The 19,281-nt window shown below is 48.3% G+C and overlaps 1 protein-coding gene across 1 annotated transcript in view; it reads left to right on the forward strand.

Annotated features, from left to right (window-relative positions):
• Positions 1-410: 410 nt before the first annotated feature.
• The window catches only part of RBM19 (RNA binding motif protein 19), a 63,352-nt gene continuing 44,481 nt past the window's right edge, over positions 411-19,281 (forward strand). Inside the window, 22 exon segments of the mRNA XM_050318659.1 lie at positions 411-546; positions 1,220-1,402; positions 2,243-2,374; positions 2,577-2,615; positions 3,156-3,363; positions 4,448-4,722; positions 5,184-5,258; positions 5,508-5,586; positions 6,320-6,391; positions 7,073-7,273; positions 8,146-8,276; positions 8,657-8,778; positions 9,506-9,602; positions 10,048-10,158; positions 10,610-10,810; positions 11,252-11,369; positions 11,587-11,612; positions 11,615-11,734; positions 12,769-12,829; positions 14,145-14,224; positions 15,208-15,263; positions 16,636-16,752. Coding sequence (XP_050174616.1) covers positions 511-546; positions 1,220-1,402; positions 2,243-2,374; positions 2,577-2,615; positions 3,156-3,363; positions 4,448-4,722; positions 5,184-5,258; positions 5,508-5,586; positions 6,320-6,391; positions 7,073-7,273; positions 8,146-8,276; positions 8,657-8,778; positions 9,506-9,602; positions 10,048-10,158; positions 10,610-10,810; positions 11,252-11,369; positions 11,587-11,612; positions 11,615-11,734; positions 12,769-12,829; positions 14,145-14,224; positions 15,208-15,263; positions 16,636-16,752 — 2,540 coding nt within the window. The 5' untranslated portion in view covers positions 411-510.

The following is a 19,281-nucleotide window of genomic DNA, read 5'->3' on the forward strand; positions in this document are numbered from 1 at the left end:
CACTTCCAGGGATGGGGCAGCCACGGCTTCTCTGCTCCAGACCCTCCGTCCCCCTTCCCTCCTCGCTCCTCCGTGGCCTTTAGAGCGGCGAGGCACTGCGGCTTCCCCTCGCTCAAGCCCAATAGCTCCGCTGGGAATTCGGCAGGGAAAGCCGGGAGCGGCGGGCGCCGAGCTCCCTCCTGCGGCCCCGCCGAGCAGCGCAGACGGGCTGGGGGACCGCAACCGCGCTCCTCTGGAAAACCTGGGGGTGATCAGAGAGATTCTCCCCCTATTCCCCCCTTCTCCTCCTGTCGCCGTCCCCCGACACCCCCCGGGATGCTCCCCCTGCCACCCGCAGGCCCCCCCGTTGCTAAGGGGCCGTTGCTAAGGACCAACATCCGGGTCCCACCGCCCCCCCGCCCCACGTGACCCGCTGGGAAGATGGCGGCGCCCAGGGCGCGGCGTGCGCGGCGCTGAGAGCGGCGGCTCCGAGCGATCCGGGCTCCCCGGCCCGCGGGTCCCGTCGCTGACATGTCGCGGCTTATCGTGAAGAACCTCCCCAATGGGGTGAGACCGCCGTGCGGCTGCGGGAAGGGCCGGTGGAAGGGGTGTGACGGGCGTAGGGATGGGTCTGGGGGGAAGAGCCGGGGAGAGGCACCAGGAGGGGAAGGGGTACCGCGGTGTGGTGGGGACGGGGGTGAGCGTGAAGACCCCCCCCCGGGAGAAAGTTCTCGGATCGGGATGGGGAGAGGAAGATGTTTTGATGGGGGAGCAGGGAGATGTCTTGGCGGAAGGGGCTGTAAGGGGATAAGAGGTGGTGGAGGTGTGCTGAGACGGGGGTCCTGGGAAAGCATGGGATAGGATGGTGGGGCATGGAGAGCCCCTGGAGTGGTCAGGGAGGTGCCCTGGGGGGCTGGAAGCAGTGTGTGGAGGGGGAGGCATTCCTCAGGGTGGGGGAGCAGAGCTTGTTGTGGCCATTGCCCTCCCCTCGGTGTCTGGGAGGTGGGTACAGGTGCCCACTCTGCTGCTCTGCCCCAGTCAGGTCCCCCACAGCATTCCCTGTCTGTCCATGCAGGGCGTTCATGAAGGGTTGAAGGGATTTGGTTTCCACTGTGTAGTTTCTGCAGCCCTTCAGAAGCCCTTTGATAGAGAACATTTTGTTTTGGACTTGTCCACAAAGCATCTCTGTATTTGTATTCTATGGCTGATTTCCCTTCCCGTTGTCCTTTCCCTTTCCCAGATGAAGGAGGATCGCTTCAGGAAACTGTTTGGTGCCTTTGGAACACTGACTGATTGTTGCTTGAAGTTCACCAAGGAGGGCAAGTTCAGGAAATTTGGCTTCATTGGCTACAGGTCTGAAGAGGAAGCTCAAACGGCCCTGAAGCATTTCAACAAAAGCTTCATAGACACTTCCAGGATCACGGTGAGTTGATCCTAAAAATTATCTCCTTGGGATTCTTAAGAAGGTTTGGTATTAGAGATTTTGGTGGTCTCAGGGGTGAATAGCTGCAGGTTAAGGTCTCTGCAGTAAAGCAGCAAAGCCTGGTGCCAGCCCTCATTGCTGGAGCCTCAGCAGGTGCTGGGTTCAGCTGGGCTGTGTTTGTGCATAGCAGTGATTCCAGTGCTGGTTGGAGCAGCACAGTCAGATTTTGAGCTGAAATTTTGAATTGCAGCTCATTTTTTCATTTCAAGTCACTCATCTTTATGTTGTGAATAGAGAATGATGCAGGATAAACAGGATAACTTACTTGACTTGACTTGCATCAAGAACTGTAGTTACAGGACAAGGGGGAATGGCTTCAAACTGAAGGAGGGCAGGTTTAGATTAGATATTAGGCAGAAATTCTTCCCTGTGAGGGTAGGGAGGCTCTGGCACAGGTTGCCCAGAGAAGCTGTGGCTGCCCCATCCTGGAAGTGTCCAAGGTGAGGTCAGATGGGCCTTGGAGCAACCTGGGCTAGTGGAACATGTCCCTGGAACAACATGAACTTTAAGGTCCCTTCCAACCCAAACCATCCCAGGATTATATGATGATATGACTGGTCTTAAATGAGCACACAAAGTGTTTCCCATGTGTGATTGTTTCCCATGATGGAATGTGTTGCTCTGTGCTTTTAAAATGAACGTGTGTGTGAAGTGGCCTGGTCTCCTCACACACCCTCCATCCCATCAGGGTTGCAATAAAGATTCCTGAGTGAAGTTATCCAGCAGTTACAGAAGCAGGCTCTTGAACATGTGTTTAATTAGAGATCTGATTCTTTCCAGGTGGAGTTATGCAAGTCTTTTGGTGACCCTTCAAAACCCAAAGCGTGGAGTAAACACTCTCAGAAGGTTCCTGCCTCAGAAAAACAGACAGAGAAGCCTGTGGCAAGTGCAGCTCCTGCAGCCACAAAGAAAGTGAGTCTTGCCTGATCCCTTGAGGCTCTGATGTGTGTCAGTGATGTGGCAGAGAGAAGGTTGCCCTGGTGTGTGGAGAAGGGGGCAGAACAGCTGGGACAGTGGATGTTGGAGTCCTGGTTGTGGGATTTTCTGCTTTGGGATCTCTGTTACTGGAAACTGGCTGTGCTTCTAATAAACCCTTCTAATTTTTTTCCCCAAGGATAAAAAGAAGAAAGATCCCACAGATAACTTGAAGAAGGTGAGTTGAGGTTGAATTGCGTCCCTACAGTCTTGCTAGCTTGTATTAAGAGCGAGAGTTGAATAGTTCTTTTCTGTACTCCTTCCCATGCTATTAATTCAGGCTGTGACAGTCCAATTCTACTGCAACAAACCCTCATTTTAACAACCCCGACACTGGGATCCAGTTTTTTAATTGTCAGCTACTCCCATGTGACCACACACTTCATCCAGGACAATCCTGTTTCAACAATTCTGGTTTTTAACCATCTGCAAGTTTTTTCACTTACAACTTCTACATTCTTTGCTCTTTTAAATGTTTTGGTTTTTTTTAAAGTACTTTCTAAACATCAATTAGTAAAAAAAAAAAAAATAGGAATTACAGATCTCATGAAGATTTTAATCACTTTAAGGTGTCACCTTGTCAGTGTAAATTGAGCTCTCCTTAAGGGACTTTTGATTTTACCTTGCTGAAAATGAGGTGATATCTTTATTTCCAACTCACTACTAGCTTTCCTGTGTCTGTCTTCACAGCTTACCTGCTCGCTTTCTTTTTTAACAGCTGGAAGAAGATAAAAAATTCCAGGAGTTCTTGGTGGTTCACCAGAAACGGTCTCAGGTGGCCACTTGGGCTAATGACACTTTGCCAGAGGAGCCCAAGAAGAGCAAACCAGCAGCAGCAGCTGATTATCTCAACTTTGATTCAGATGAGTCTGAGGAGATGAGTGAGGATGGGGATGAGCCCTCTAAAGACGAGGAGGAAACTAAAGGTACCAGAAGGAGGCATCACCCTTTGCTTGTGTTGGTCTTGCTGACTGTGAGGGCAGAGGTGCTGCCAGGACCCAAATCAGGGTCCTTCCTCCACACAGAGACACTGTACAAGGAATGTGGTTCCTGAAGCATCATGCTCCTTCTGTGTGCTGTGGATGTGTGGTTGTTTTCCCAAACTGGGGAGATGTGGGAAAGGCAGTTTCTGATATTAAGGGGTTGGCACCTGTGTTTTCCCCTGGGCAATGTTAGGGAAGAGAACAGGGCAAAAAATCTGCACCTTTCCCTTAAATGCTCTCCTAGCCTGCAGCTACTTTCATCCCTGGGATTGCCAGAGCTGGATGTGGTTTATGTTTATTTAATAACCCATCTGTGAACTTATCTAGTCTGCCTTTGATGGCATATTTCTGGAAATGGTGTGTCCTTGGGTCCTGTTGGAGTTGATGAGAAGGGACAGAGTTCAGTATCTTGGATCCTGAAAGGAAAATTGGAGTAGTGGGTTAACTTAGAAGACTGGGAAGTGTGGGCTGCAGTGTGGTGTGTGTCACTTAGAATCCAATGCCCCTGCAGCAGTGAAGGGTGTGGTTTTGGAGCCGTTCCCCCTCCCTACATGGTATTTCCCTATGCTGTTCTGTTGGAGTGAATAGCATTTTCCCTGCTGCTCCTCTTCTCCCTTTGGGTAACTCAGATGTGGGTGTGACTTGGCAGGGGGTGGAGGAGTGTATTGGAGGAACAGCTTCCTCTGTCCTTATCCTTGCAAAACTAAACTGAACACTTTAAAAACCTTATCCGTGGTTTGCTTGGAGTATTTAGTTAAAACTGTGACAAAATCCCTTGTCGTGGAGTTCCTCAATCTCCTTTCTAATTTGTTTGATACATGAACCGTTGCTCTGAAAAACGGTGATCCAAATTGTCAGCCTGGAAGTGCTGAGATAAAGTTGCTCTGCTGTTCTCCAGCCTTTCCTTCCCATGGAAAGGCTAGAGGAGGATGATTGTCATGATTGTGGCAGTTCTCAGCTTTTCCCTGGCTGGGGAAAGAGCAGCGGCATCTGTGTGCAGAACTTCTCTGTCTCTCCTCTCCAACAGCAAAGAAAGGAGGGAAGAAGGCAGCTAACAGCAAAAACCTCTCAGATATGGAGTACCTAAAATCTAAAGTGGTGAAGGATTCTTCCTCCTCATCCAGTACAGAGGAAGAAACAGATGCTGAGGAGGAGATGGAAGAGGAAAGGGAGACTGAGGAGGATTTGGGCATTGCAGAAACCGTTGGCACCTGCACAGATAAAAAGGGGAAGGTGAAAGCCCAACATACACAGCAAGAGGCACCAGTGGAGAAAAAGAAGAAAAAAGTATCCACTCTAGAGGTACAGCTGAATGGGACTTTTGTCTTCTCTAAAGCAGGAGCTGTATGGGTAGTATGTGTCTGTCAGTCTCTCCAGGGGTGAGCTGAAGGCCTGTGAAGGCTGCAGGACCCTCTAGATACCAGCTAGTTTGGTTCACTGGGTGAGAGCCATTAAAATAATCTCTTCTTAGGCATGAATTCCTAAAGATCATTCTTCCAAACAAGTGCTGCTCAGTGCCTTTTTTCAAAGACTTTCCTGTTTTTCCCTGTGTCCATCCCTGTCTGCAGAAAATGCTGTCCTGCACAACTCAGTGTCAGTGATGGGGTTTGACTGCCCCCCAGGCTGTTGTAGTGATGAGAATCTCTTAATGTTCCCTCCCACTCTTCAGCTTCCTGTTTGTTGGACAAGACCATCTTGCTGTGCTGTGGTTTTTCTTCTTTCATTCAGCTTTTTTCCTTTATTTTCCCCATGCTGGTGTGCAGAACCAAGGCAGCTCAGCAGAAGCCAGCACCCCGTTCACAGTGAAACTTCGCGGTGCCCCCTCGAACATCACTGAGGCAAGTTCTGTTACCCACCTGGGGATGGAGGCTCCAGGGGGGTTCTCAGCATGATCTTTGCAGAGACTTTTCACTTATGGAGCAGTTTTGAGGGTTGTGTGGGCAGTCAGGGAAACTTTAGATCTGGCTTTGTGCAGGGACGTTTTGTTGCACAGGGTGTTTTTTATAGTGGATGTGAAAACCTGAATCTGCAACTTGCTTTTTCCTGTATCTGAGAACTTAATCAGACAATTTGAATTCTTCCTGCAGGAAAAGATTCGTGATTTCTTCTTGCCCCTGAAGCCAGTGGCAGTTAGGATAGAAAAAAATGCCAAGGGGAGGAATGCAGGTAATGTCTGTGTGGAAGGGGGATGGATCTGTGAATTAGGGGACCTCCAGTCCTTTTTATCTGCTCTTTGTATCTGCATTTTCAAATCACTGGCTTGTGTCCTGATTATTCCAGACCTTTCTATGACTTTGCAGCTCTCCTGCCCTACTTGCTGTCCATAGGATGCCCTGGGCAGAGTAATGTTGGCTGTGCTCCCTTAGGAGTAGCTGCAGGATCTGCCTCCAGAATTATCCTAAACATCCCAAACCATGCCAAGGAAAGGCCTGTTCTTCTGGGATAGCTGCAGCAGCACCCAGGGACTGTTCTGACCTGTGTTTATGGGCTGCAGGGCAGCCTTTAGCCAAGGTGGGTCTCCTGACAGGCTGTGTCTGCTGGGGGTGCCTGTGAGAGTTTGGAGCAGGTTCTTGGAATTATCAGGGAGCTTTGCTATGTGCTCTTTTCCTTTAATAGCCTAACAACAGATGCACCTTTTATTTCCTGCTGGAGATACCTGTGAAAGCCTCTTTCAGCTGTTAAGTTGGGATTCTTTGATTTGTATGTAGAGAATAAGCTTTTAAAAGGCAACCTTCCAGTCAGACATGGCCATTTTCAGGCTGGATCGAAACTTTAATGGGAGTTGAATGCTTTATCTATAGGAATCTATATTAGAGAAAGCCCAATTCACCCTTAATTAGCCAATTAGTGGCTGTATGTTCCCCACATGATGCTCAGTTGAACCTTCCCTTATTCCAAGGTTACATCTTTGTTGACTTGAAGAGTGAAGCAGAAGTGCAGAGGGCCTTGAAGAGAAAAAAAGAATACATGGGTAAGGGCTGTTTGTTCCTTCTTGTTCTGGCTGATGCCATTGGCAGGGTGCTCAGCTGCTGGAGTGTTCACTGCAGGAGTATCTCCTGTTGTTTAGTTTTTTCCCAGGCAGAGGGTGGGGGTGGTTCCTGTGCTCAGCCCACACAGGATAAACCTGGTGCCGTGTCAGGAGCGAGTGACTGAACTGTCCGTGTTCCTCTTGGGCCCTCGTGTTTTGACGTGTGCTTGAGGTGTATCTTGTTCTTGAGATAAAAGTAATGTTGTTCCAGTCTGGCTGGGATTTGTACAGATAGTTCTGTAAGCCTGTGCTTGAGACCTGTGCCTGGCCTTAGTGGAACTACTGAAGTTATGTTTGGAAAAACCACATTCAGAATGTGAATAGCTGCTTGGAAGCCTGGCTGGCACAGGCAGAGGGGCTGGAGCTCCGTGAAAGGAAGGGAGTCTGTGGGGTTTTTGATAACCTGATTTTTATGAGGACTGATCCCTTGCAGCCCCCACCACCCCTTTTTTTTTTTTTCTTAAATCAGGCAGAGTCCTAATCTAAGCCTGTAATTGGGAAATTGGGATTGGGATTGTAATTGCTGGTGTCACTGTGGTAACCCTGGGCTCTTTGTGCACTGATGTTGGTTGCCCATGGCCTTGGGAAGCACCTGACGTGCCTCTGTGTGTGCTTGTGGCTCAGGTGGACGATGTGTTGAGGTTTCCCGATGCAGGAACACCCCAAAAGAAACTGTTCCGGCCAAACCCACTAACCAGCCATGGAAGAGAAAGCTGAGGGATGATGAGGAGGAAGAGGACTTGTCTGAGTCAGGGAGGCTCTTTGTCAGGAACCTTCCCTTTACGAGCACCGAGGAGGACTTGGAGAAGATCTTTTCCAAGTATGGTGAGTATTTGTCCTGGGACTGAGGCTTGTGGAGCAACATCTTTCCTTTGTAAACACGGAGGTTTTCGTGCTGGGTGTGACTGAACAAAGCTCCATGTCCCACATCTCTTGAATATGGCCCAGCTCCCATCATCTTTATTGCCTGGTGTGGTGGTGTGTGCTTGGCAGGAGACTTATAGATGCTGCAGGTAAGAGGTGAATCTCTGAGATAACACCCCAAGTTTGTTTGGAATGGCAGGTGGAAGCTTGGAGTTTCCCTTTTCTACCTTGAATTTAAACGAATTTAAGGCTATCTTTGCATTTCAGTGTGCTGGGGGCAGAGGGGGTTAGATTGTGGAAAGACTAAGACTGAAGATAAATGCAGCTGCTCAGAGCTTGCCTGGTTTGTGTCACGTGTCAGAGCCCTGTGAGCTGCCCTGTGGTGCACAACCAGACTTGGAGTGCTTTTGTTGGGCCCACCTTGTCAGCCTGCAGCTCCTGGCTCAGGTTGGTGGCTCACCACACACCCTGTGCAATATCCAGAGCTGCTCTGCCCTCCCTGGCTCCCTCATCCCCAGCTGTGTCTGGGAGATGCCAGTTCAGAGGGTTACCCTTCCCATCCCCTTCAGAGGTTCAGGTTGAACATCAGGGTTCAAAGACAGCATTGTTAAACATTATAAAGGGCTGCCCAGGGAGGTGGTGGAGTCATCATCCCTGGAGATGTTCAAGAAGCAGCTGGGCATGACACTTAGTGCCATGATCTAGTTGACAAGGTGGTGTTAGGTCAAAGGTTGGACTTAACCTCGGGGGTCTTTTCCAACCTAAATGATTCTGTGAACCTGTGTGGTGGCTGTCCAGGGGCATCTCTCACCATAAAGCCTTGCCTCCTGCAGGGCCCCTCTCGGAGATCCATTTCCCTATTGACAGACTGACCAAGAAGCCCAAAGGGTTTGCTTTCATCACTTACATGATTCCTGAGCATGCAGTGAAGGCCTTCGCAGAACTGGATGGGCAGGTGTTCCAGGTACAGAGCTGATGGTTTTCCTGTGCTGTTGGAATGCAGCTGGTGGGAATGTTTGTTGCTATGCTAACATGGCCAAGAGATTCCTATCTGTGCTTTGCTGCACAGGTTGAGTCTCTTCTGCTGTGCTTTTGGTAGAGTAGCTTGCTTTGAACAGCCTTGCAGGCACCAAAATCCTGGTAAAGGTGGGGAAAGACCTCCAAGTCTGTCTCTTATATGACCTCTCTAACTTGCAACTGTGCCTCCTTTGGGAAGGAAGGTTTTTCCTTCCACCTTGGCTCTTTTACTAGGAAAGGTGCCAGAAAATTTCCTCTACTCTGCTGAGCTCATGGACTTCTGTGGATTATTTCAAAGCTGCTGGACCTCTTTTTTCTGTCTTCTAGGGCAGGATGATGCATCTTTTACCATCCACAATCAAAAAGGAAAAAATTGAAGGTGGGGATGTGGAAGAATCTTCCTCCTACAAAAAGCGCAAAGAGGCCAAGGACAAAGCCAACAGTGCCAGGTACAACACAACCTGCCAAATTCCCGAGTGGCAGAAATGCATGTGGGGTCTTTGCAGGGCTGTATAGATTCCCAAAGTCAATAAAGCATTTGCTGTGCAGCTCTGTTTCCTTTATCTCTTACCCACTTGACTCCTCTGTTCAAGTCGTTCAGTGAGCAGCAGAAAGTGAGAGAAACAGGGGTTTGAACAGATTGTGTATGAGTTTGTACCTCTGGTGTCTAATAAAAGTTGGGCTGTAATTCTTCAGGGTGGTTTCAGATCAGTTGGGTCTTTCTCCTCTACTTGGCTGCCTTTCTAGAACTTTGAAGGAACTTTATCTTGCTGTGTGACGAGTTAGTTTGAAAGAAGTGCCCAATACTTTCTGATTTAAAGGGAAAGAGATGCAACCTTGCATGCACGAGCTTTGTGGTTTTAGGAAAGCAGTTGGAAAGATGTGTGCCTCTGAGCCAACACCTGAACTCCCAGCTGTAGCTGCAGAGCTGTGACCAGTGAGGTCTAGGGAAGAAGAGCTCAGCTGGCTGCACTGCTGCCTCTCTGTTTGCCTTCCAGACATGTCTCCCTCATCCTGTCAATTCTCTAGGGATACTCCACCTTTTTTCTCTCATGACTCTTCATTCTGGCTGCTCATGGTGGCATTCAAAGCTATTTTTTCCCAGGAGTATGAACTAGAGTCCTCAGTGGAAGAAGGGGCTGTGTGACTGAACCTGGCTCTTGTTTGTCTCTCCAGCTCTCACAACTGGAACACGCTGTTTGTGGGCACAAACGCTGTGGCTGATGCCATGGCTCAGAAGTACAACGCTTCCAAAAGCCAAGTGCTGGATCCTGTGAGTTGGGTTATTCGTCAGCTGGGGTGGGAGATCACTTTCCTACCTGTTTCCTTGTGTCCTGGTCTTGTTGTGCAACAAAAGCCGCTGTGCTTCCGTGAGGCTGAGAGATCTGTGGTGCTGTAGCACCTCTGTGGGATCTGAGCCTATCAATCCATTTGTCACTAGGTTGGTGACACTCCCAGGCCTCTCTCACACTTTGCTTTTCTGTGCCTGAATTTTGCATTTCTTCATAACCAGCAGTTGATGGGAATTTACACCTGAAAGCTCAGTTCCCTCCTGGAAACTTTGCTTTGCTTTGGGAAGCGTTCAGATTGCAACAGCAAAACTTCCCGCAGTTTCAGAGGAGCTGGAGTATTTTACCTTCAAGCTTTCTGCCATATTTCCTTTACATCTGCTTCTTGGAGCAGAAGGAACAGCAGGTGACTGATATTCTTGCCTGCAGGAGAGTAAAGACAGCGTGGCAGTGAGAGTCGCTCTGGGAGAAACCGAGCTGGTGCAGGAAATTCGCCGCTTCCTCACTGAAAACGGAGTCTGCCTGGATTCCTTCAGTCAGGTGAGATGCTCAGCTGGAGGCAGCGAGGTGGACCTACCTCTTCTAGTCCTGGTGTCCTCAGCTCTCTCTGAAATTGGTAATTAAATTCTCAGCATCTTGCAGGATTGAACCCTTAGGAAATCTTATATCCATTTGAAAATGCAGCTGCCCTGGGGATAGTTGAACTTCATAATGCAATGGCTTTAGTATGGTCAGGGAAGGAGTCCTGTGTCCATATCAGGGTGAATCTGGAGCTGGAACATCCATACACAAGTGTATGTGGAACAGGGAGGTTGTACTGGGTTGTGGATCTTACAGGAAGTGTTTTCTAAATGGCTGTTGACCCTCTTGGACCCTGGAGAAGAGGTGGTGTGGAGAGAGCATGCTGTGGTGGATCCCGAGGTTGGAAAGTTGTTGGAGTTTACGATTGTAAATCCCATCTTCCCTTTTTTCCCCCCACTGAACTTGCCAGGCTGCTGGAGAGCGGAGCAAGACGGTGATCCTGGTGAAGAACCTGCCGGCCAACACGAGCGCGGCGGAGCTGGAGGACGTGTTCGGCCAGCACGGCAGCCTGGGCCGGGTGCTGCTGCCAGAGGGGGGAGTCACGGCCATCGTGGAGTTCCTGGAGCCAACAGAGGCCAAGCAGGCGTTCACCAGGCTGGCCTACTCCAGGGTGAGGCAGCTGGCTGGAGAGTGTGGATCATGGCTGCTTGGGAAGCTGCAGGAGGGAGTGCTTGGTGTGTGAGGGGGGCAGGAGTTTTGAGGGGAGTGAGTTATCCCAGAGCCACTGCTGTTACCCTCTGTCCCTTGGATTCAGGGAGTTGCCTGATGCATCCCTGTGCAGCAGTGGCTAAATAGGGTTCAGCCTGCAGAGGATGGCTGGAGGGAGGAGGCTGTGAGATGTTTAGGGGGTTTCTTTTCCTTTTCACAACACAGGAGTGTAATACATGGTAGACTGTGGTCCTGTGTGAGGCTGGATCCTTTTGTAAAAGAGAGTTTAGGTGATTGGAAAAGTTTTCCATTACAGAGGGAGATGAAAATGAAGCTGAGAGCAGAGATTTTTCTTCAGGCCTTGCCCTTCAGTCTTCATTTCTTTCCTATCTTCTCTTCACAGTTTCATTCTGTGCCATTGTATCTGGAATGGGCTCCAATGGGTGTCTTCTTAAGCCCAGCCCCTCAGAAAAAAAAGGCTGAGGTTCCAGAAAAGGAGGATGAAACAGGGCTGGTTCCAGGTAAGAACTTTGTCCACCTTGGTGTTTCCCTGTAGTGTCTCCCTGCTCATGTCAAGCCCCAGTGTATGCTTTGTCTGGGTGATTTCCCACTGCAAGGACATGATCTTCTCTTCTTTCCTCCCGTTCCAGGGGCTCTCCCAAAATTTGAGTGGGCAAGCTCTCCCTGAGTTTGGCTTTATTGCATCTTACAAAGTTTGGTTTACCCTTTTTGTTTCAGGTGAAACTCTAAAGAACTCAGGGAAGCAGCAGCACAGGAAGAAGAGGAGGAAGAAGAGGAGGAGGAGGAAGAAGAAGAAAACGTTCCTGGGTGTACCTTGTTCATCAAAAACCTAAACTTTGCCACAACAGAAGACACGTTGAAGGAGGTGAGCCATAAGGATATAGTGTTTAAAGTGGTTAAATTGTAGTGGGAGAGGAGAAAACACTGGGTTGTACTGGGACTGGGAGTATCCACTTTGGGGTTTCAGGCATCAGTTAAGGCAAATGTATCTGAAACTGTTTTGGTGGGGTTACATTCCACCTTGGGACAGGGGGAGGCAGTAGAAAATCTTTTAAGACTCCTCATTTCCCATGCTTTCTGTAATGCTTCTCCTTGGGATAGGCGTTTTTCTCATACTGCTTTGTGTGTGAAGGCAATGAATAAATAAAAGATGGTTTCAGAGATGTGCTTTTCATCTCTGCTTCTCCTGCCACTGAGCTGTCTGTGCTGCTTTACCTCAGCAAAGCACATGGGAGAGAGTGTAGCATTACTAAAGCCATGTGAGATGCTAATAGCAGAATAGGGAAAAGCAACTGGGAATTCTCAACTCTGCCAGTTTTTGTAGCTGTGTAAAGTGCCACATTCCATGGCCCGAGAATGCTGGAGCAGTGTCAGTCCATCCTGGACCTGTATTCCTCTGTCTTGGGACTGAGAGACTGTGTAGAGAACCTGGTTCATTTGGGTCTGGGGACAAATGTAAATTCTCAGAGGAGGACTGGGGCTTGTCCCCTCTTCTTTTTTTGCCTTCTGGCTGTAGTTTTATAAAGAAGTCAAATTAATAGTGAATTCTAGGGACATCACAGGAGTCACCCACCCCTAAGGTCTCTACCCTGAGGGCATTTTGTAATCCACAGTGTTGCTCCAGCGCCATCTGGGATCTCTGCACTGTTCCTAAGGGGTGGCAGAGGATTTATGGGAACACATCTTGATTTCTTGAACAGTCTTTTTTTGTGTGTGTGTATATTTGTACAGAAATAATTTTATAAAAAGACTGAGCTGCAGTGACTGCTTGTCAGGTGTGTGCTGGGGGAGGTGGGCCTGTAAGCCTGTGCTGCTGTGGAAGGGGGGCATGTTGTCACTCAAGTTGAGCTGCAAGCCTGTGACAAAGGGAACGGAATCACGTGTCCAAATTCCTTGCAGACGTTCTCCAAAGTGGGAGCCCTGAAGAGCTGCACAATATCCAAGAAGAAAGACAAAGCAGGTACTCTAGATGTTGCTGTTCAGTTCCTTCCCTCGGCTGGTTGCTGAGGGCTCAGGTGTGGCGTTGCTTTAGCATTCATCTGGCTGAGCATTTGTGTTCTCCTTGGCAAAATCCTTAGTGTTTCTAGAAGTGTTCCTGCTGAAATGGCTGAAAGCAGCAACCAAACACACCCCGGGGGTTCGGTCTAGGAGGTTAAGCTCAATTGTGGGATTTGTGGAGATGTGGCCTTCTCTTGAGATCTTGAGATAGAGAAGGCAGGCTCCTTCAGAATCACAGAGAAGAGGGGGATGCAGGTTGAAAGGAACCGGTGCCCCCCCGTGATTTAACTGCGCACGACGTGCGTTATCCGCAGGAAGGACCAGGATCCTCGAGGGTGCCTGGCTGAGTGGGCTTCCTTTGCCTTCTGCCTGCCAGCCCTGAGTCCCCCAGGCTGCAGGGAGAAGTGGCTGTGCCTCTTGCATTGGCTGCTCTCACTTTCCAGGCAGTTGGATAGGGAAAAGTTGGATTAAGGCAAGTGCTGGCTGGAAGGGCTGTGTCTTCTTTCTGGGAGCTGCACAGCTTTATGGGATTTTGCCTTGACAGGGCTTCTCTTTCGTGGGGTACTTAAAAACTTGGATCCAGTGAAAGGAAAAGAAATAAAGCAAATTCTTCAGTACTTGCTGGTGTGTCTGGTGTGCTCATGACCAGATAGCAACATCCCAGTCTGGGCTGATCTCATGCCACCTGCCCAAGAGCTCCCCTTCTGTCCCTGTGGGTCATCCCTGCAGTCTGATATCACCGAGGCTGTGAAGTTGGAAACTGGGTGTTATGTTTTAATTGTGGATTTTTCCTTCCCTCATTATTAATCATACCTTACTTATGGCTCCTGTACTAGTGTGACTGCAGGTGATGCAAACCTTTGCTGTGCAGGGGTGCTGGACTTGGTGTCCTCTCCCTTGCTGTGGAAGTGGCAGCTGCCCACTCATGTTTAGAGACTATTTGTGTCCCCATAATGGGATCAGTTTCTCCTGTCTGTGTCAGCGGTTGCTTTGTAGGACTAGTGTTTTAAGTTTTGCACTGAAATGTTGCAAAGCAAAAAATCTGTTTTGTGTGCAGCATTGGTTGTCTCCTTTTTATCATCGGCACCAAAACCTGCTGTTGTTGCTCAAAACAAGTCAGTAAGGAGCCTCAGAGCTGGCCCTTTGCCTGGAGTATTAAGTTCCTGTCCCTCCAGTTTTGGCAATCAATACTTGCTCAAACAAACTTGGTTTGTTTTTACATCTTATACCAGCCCTGTTTCCTCGTAGCTTAAAGAGTTTCTTTTCTCTTCTCACAGGCACTCTGCTCTCCATGGGCTTTGGATTTGTGGAGTACAAGAAGCCAGAGAGTGCCCAGAAAGCCCTGCGCAGGCTCCAGGTAAGCTCAAGTGTTCCCAACCTGGAATTCTTTCCAGAGGTGGTGGGAAAGGACTTGGATGAACCTTAGAGTTCAAAATGGAGCTGAGGATGTCAGTGCTATGGGCAGGTGCAGAAGCCTGTAAAAAGGGCCAGGTTTGTGAGGGAAGGGGTTTGTAAAGGAACAAGATCATGCAGAAGAGTGTTTCCTAGTGCTGATCCAATGTGGAGGTGGCAGAAAATGTACATTGATTGAAATGCAGTGAGTTTGAAATTTAATGAGTTTTTCTGCAAGGTACCCTTTGCAGAGGGGCAGAGACCCAGGTTCCCCCTCACAGGGAGAACAAATATTGCTTAGTATTTAATTAGTACTGCAGAGTTTGACTTTACCCTCTGTGACTCTGCCATTGCTTCAGGATCTTCAAACCTCCTCCTGCCTTCTCCATGGCACAGGATTTGGCTGCACTCTGAAGTAATGAATCATGAAAATAAAACATCCAAGTGTTTGGTCCACGCTGCCTGGATATTATGGGCCAGACAGCTGGAGATTGAAGGAATTACTCTGTCAGCTGTGCATGTTCAATGATTGTTATCCATGAGTCCCACCTTCACCAGGTGGTCATTTCACATTCCACAGCCTGGACAGGGATGTACATTGGGATAAATGTACATGCTCCATTCTCTTTGAAAGGAAAATGGGTATTTTGGGCAGGGATTGGGCAGCAGGGCTCCAGGTTCCCAGTGTAGTGCCATTGCATGTTATGTGCCCTGTCAGGGATGATAGGGAAAGAGGCTGAACCCTGGGAAGTTCTGAGGCATGGGAAGCATGACCAGTGTTCAACAGAGAAAGGCTTTGGCTGGGAGAAGGGGAGGACTAGATGGAAAAAAATGCAAGATTTGAAATGCTGTGCTTATGTCCTGGAAGCTGTTGTGACTTTGACTTTCAGGTACTTTATTTATATTAACTATTGTTTTTTTCTGTTGTTTCTTTGTTTTAACTTCTAGGGCTGCTCTGTAGATGGCCATAAGCTGGAAGTGAAACTCTCAGAGAGAGCTATCAGGTAAATCTCATGTCTCACCTCTGTACCAGGGTTACATTTAAGCTGCAGTAAGGCTTGGTGGGTTCTTCCCTTCTTCCCTGGCATCTGCATCATGAGGGATGTGAGCAGGAGTGCTCCAGCTGTTGAACACATCAGGCTTTGTGCTTTTACTCGGAGTCAGTTTAGTCAGTTTTGCTTGCAAATTAAAAAAAGAAATGATGACTAGCTGTAGTGGGACCCCAAAAAGGAGCTCGAAGTGAGAACCAGGCTCAGAGTTTCCTTCCATGCTTAAGGAAAAGGTTCCTCTAAACCCTCTGCTTTTCTCAGCGTTGCAAAACCAAGTACAGCCCAAGTTCCAGTGGGTTTAAAAAGTTCTTGAGGATAAATATTTTCTAGGTAATGAGATCTTTTACCCTAGTTCATCTGAGAAAACAAGAGCTTAAGAATGGATGTTCTGCTGCTAATTCTGATCAAATTAAGACAAACAGGTTTCTTGCTTGGTAAAAAAATTTGAATTTGCCTTCTTTTCTTTGGTCAGTCAGGTGCAGAGGAGATGGTTAATTGTGGGTAAGTTTAGTTGAAATTAGGGTCTTGTTTTTTAGGGTTTCCTTCCTAGTTTTTATTCAGTACAGAATATTCTAAATGCAAAATTGAAAAATAATCCAGCTGTTTGAAGGTGAACGTTGGCACCTAAACACTGTCCTTTAGGTACTTTGGAAACCCTACTGGAGGTGGTATATCTTAAATGTCAAAATTTGTTTGAAAATCAGGTTCCTGGGGACCAGAACCTGCCTGACAGCTCCCTGTCTGCATTTTGTATTTCAGTTCTTTAATAAACCATTTTTATCCATTTTGATTTTTAAAATCCCTTCAGCAGGTATCCAGCCCTCAATGTGAAGTGCTTTGCTTTATGAAATAAGCTGCTGTCTTTTGTATTAGGTAAATTCCGACCTTGTCCAAATGCAATACAATTCTGGAGGTAAAAAAAATTAATACTCTGTTACAAAATTTCACTTGATGTTTTATAAGCCAGGAAGAAAAAGAATCAAAATTGGCTTACGTTAAGCTAACTTTTTACAATATATCAATTAGTACATTCTCTTGACAGTTGAATGCACAAGATTTGGTGTCAGAACAAAAGCCAGTGGAAAATATGAGTCCAGGACCACGACTAGGGTTGAAGATGGACTATTTCATTTGCAGATGTGGGGTTTAAATCGCTGAAATTCCTTCCTTCCTGGTGTGCTGTATGACATTCCCACTGTCAGGAGCGGGGGTGTCAGTGTGAGCCAGCTGCCTCATTTTTCCACATTCCAGATCCTGAAGGAGCCCCAGTGCAAAGGGGGCTCTGCTGCCTCATGGTCCTCACCTGCCCTTGCTTTTGCCTCCACAGGCCCGCTGTGAAACCCTCCCGAAAGAAACAAACTGTCAAGAAGCAGAAGACTTCCAAGATCCTGGTCCGAAATATCCCCTTCCAGGCCACTGCCAGGGAAGTCAGGGAACTCTTCAGGTAGGGGAAAAAAGGTCTTTCTGTTGGGTCTGTGGGGTGCTCCAGGCTGGAGCTGGTGTGATTTTCGTATGGGATTTTGTTAGCGGATTTTTAAACGTGGTGAGTTTTGTTGTCTTTGTGGAAGTAAACAAACCTTTTGCTGAGTGTAGAGACAAACAGTTTGATAGTGTGGAAATTCCAGTAGAAATACCAGTGTGGAAATTCTGCTGGTGAGATGGTGATCCCATAAGCTGGTGGTGTGGCTGGAGCCACTGTGAGCTGTTGGAGCCAGTGGCCCATCACCATGCAGTAAATATCCATGGAGCTTGGACATCCTTATGCCTGTGTCAACTAAATTAACTACCCCTGGATATTTTGACGGCTGTACAGCAGCATTCCTGATGCTCAGCAACATCTGCCTGGGGAGGAGCACATGGGTTTGAGTGGGGCTGGCTCCCTCCTCCACCTGCCCCGCCCACATGTTGGTGTAGCTCCATCCCCTCGTGGAGGGAGCATTTCCATCTGGCTTTCCCTTCCACAGGTGTTTCACTGGCTGTGCCTCCCACACTTAGTGGGGTGTTGCCCCTTCTCTATAAGGATGTGGGACTCTGCCTGATAATACTCTGTCTGACAAGGAATACCTTGTCAGCCATCAGACCTGCCTGGGATAGTGCTGAGTGTGGGACAGGGATTTTGGGATCCCAACCTGCTTCTTTCTGTGTGTTCTGTATGTTCTCAACCTTCTCTACTGCCTTGTAATGCATCCTGGAAAACAGGGGAAACTTTGTGAAAGAAAACCGTCTTTATTACTCTCAGGAGGAGAATATTTAGCTCGCTGTCCCAGGCCATGGTCCCTGCTCTGCTTGGAGAAGGAACCTGGGGGGCATTTGTGTTCAAATGTGCCCATCACTCTTTCCCATCTGCAAAATAAGGATGATAGCTCACATGTGCAGGGCATGGTGGAGTACTTGCCGTGTTAGGAGGTGGCCTCTTTGTGGGCCTGTCAAAGCAGAGGCAGGTGCTTTTGTCACAGCTGTGGGAATGAGTTCAGGAGTTCAGGAATTGCTTAACTCTTTGAAACCTGCCCAGATCATGCAGTGAAAACCACTGGCAGTGGTTTGTTTGTTGCAGGAAAAACTGTGCAATTCCCTGTCTGCAGGGGAATTCCACCTACTTTTTTAGCATGTGGTGTTCTCCTGGCTTGTCTGCAGGTTCCTGCCTGGCTGGGAGGCTGTTTACGTGCCAGGTGTAAGGAAAGCTGTGTGCTGCAACACTGGATTTGGGGTGAATTCTGGGGTTTCCACTGAAGGCAGACCATGACTTGGTTCTTAAACACACATTGCTAGAATGGTGATGGTAGAATGTAAAGATCCCTGTAAAACAGCAAAAGGTTTTCCTTCCTTGTGCTGCGCAGCTTGGATGCTTTTGCTTCAGTGCTACCCTGGCAGGTCCAGGCAAAATCCCTGGACTTCCAAGTCACTGCTCTGAGTTTTCTCAGCACGTGGAGCACTGCTAATTTAAATCCCAACACTGTGACTGCAGAGGTGACCTTCCTAAAGCTTGAACAAACAAAACCGGGGGCATCTATTTGCTTTCTGGGGCGCTGGGTTAAGTTCAAGGAGCTGGGAGTTTTATGTGTATCACAAGGACAGACAAGCCCAGTAGAGACTGTGGGGTTTTTTGGTGTGGTTTTTTTTCCCTCCTGTCTTTTCTGGCACCTCAGTGCTGTGGAGAGGAGAGGCAGAGGAACAGTCTGATGAATATTGTAAGGAATGTGCAACTTCCAGCTGCATGTGCTGGTGACAGTGGTCTTGGAGCGACGTGGGAACATCCTGCATTTATCCTGGGATATTCAGAGATGGGGGTTTTCTCTTTAAAACAACAGCTTGGGGGGAGACACACACACAGCCTTCTATCCACCCCTGCCATCCCTCCTTCCCTTCAGAGAGGCCAAAACCAGGCATGGCAGAGCACTGCCAGGCACTTCATCCTCCTGGATTGCTTTGTTTGTGATTTTAAATCAGGTGCCTTTGCTCTGGAGCTTTTCAGCTCTTTCTGCATTTAGGAGCCTGTCTTATTTTGTGTTTTGCTAGTTATTTATTTGAAATTGCAGACAATCACTTGGCAGTGGAATGGATGGCAGGGCTGCAGGGGGCACTCTTAGCCTGCCCAGAAAAGCCTGGCTGGGGACCACCAGGCTGGGGACAGCAAGGGAGCACCAGGCCACTCCAGCAGGCATTGCCATGCAGGGTGACAGCCCCAGGCCTGTGGAGGTGGGAGGCTTTGCAGGGTGAGCATCTTCTCCATTGTTTCACGTGCTCCTGAGCCACCTTCCAGCCCTGCAGCTGATGTTGTCCCCCAGCCTGCTTCCTCCTGTGCTTGCTTTTTTGCTTTTTTTCAACTGCCTGGGCAGGAGAAAAATTAATAAATAAATAAATATATACACACACAGTATGTGTGTGCATATATTTATTATGCACAGACATGTATATTACATGTACACACACTGGATATGTGTACACACACTGTATGTATCTATAGGGGAGTGTG

Source organism: Myiozetetes cayanensis, unplaced genomic scaffold (assembly GCF_022539395.1).
Source record: "Myiozetetes cayanensis isolate MyiCay16 unplaced genomic scaffold, myiCay2020 scf21, whole genome shotgun sequence".
Classification (NCBI taxonomy): Eukaryota; Metazoa; Chordata; class Aves; order Passeriformes; family Tyrannidae; genus Myiozetetes; species Myiozetetes cayanensis.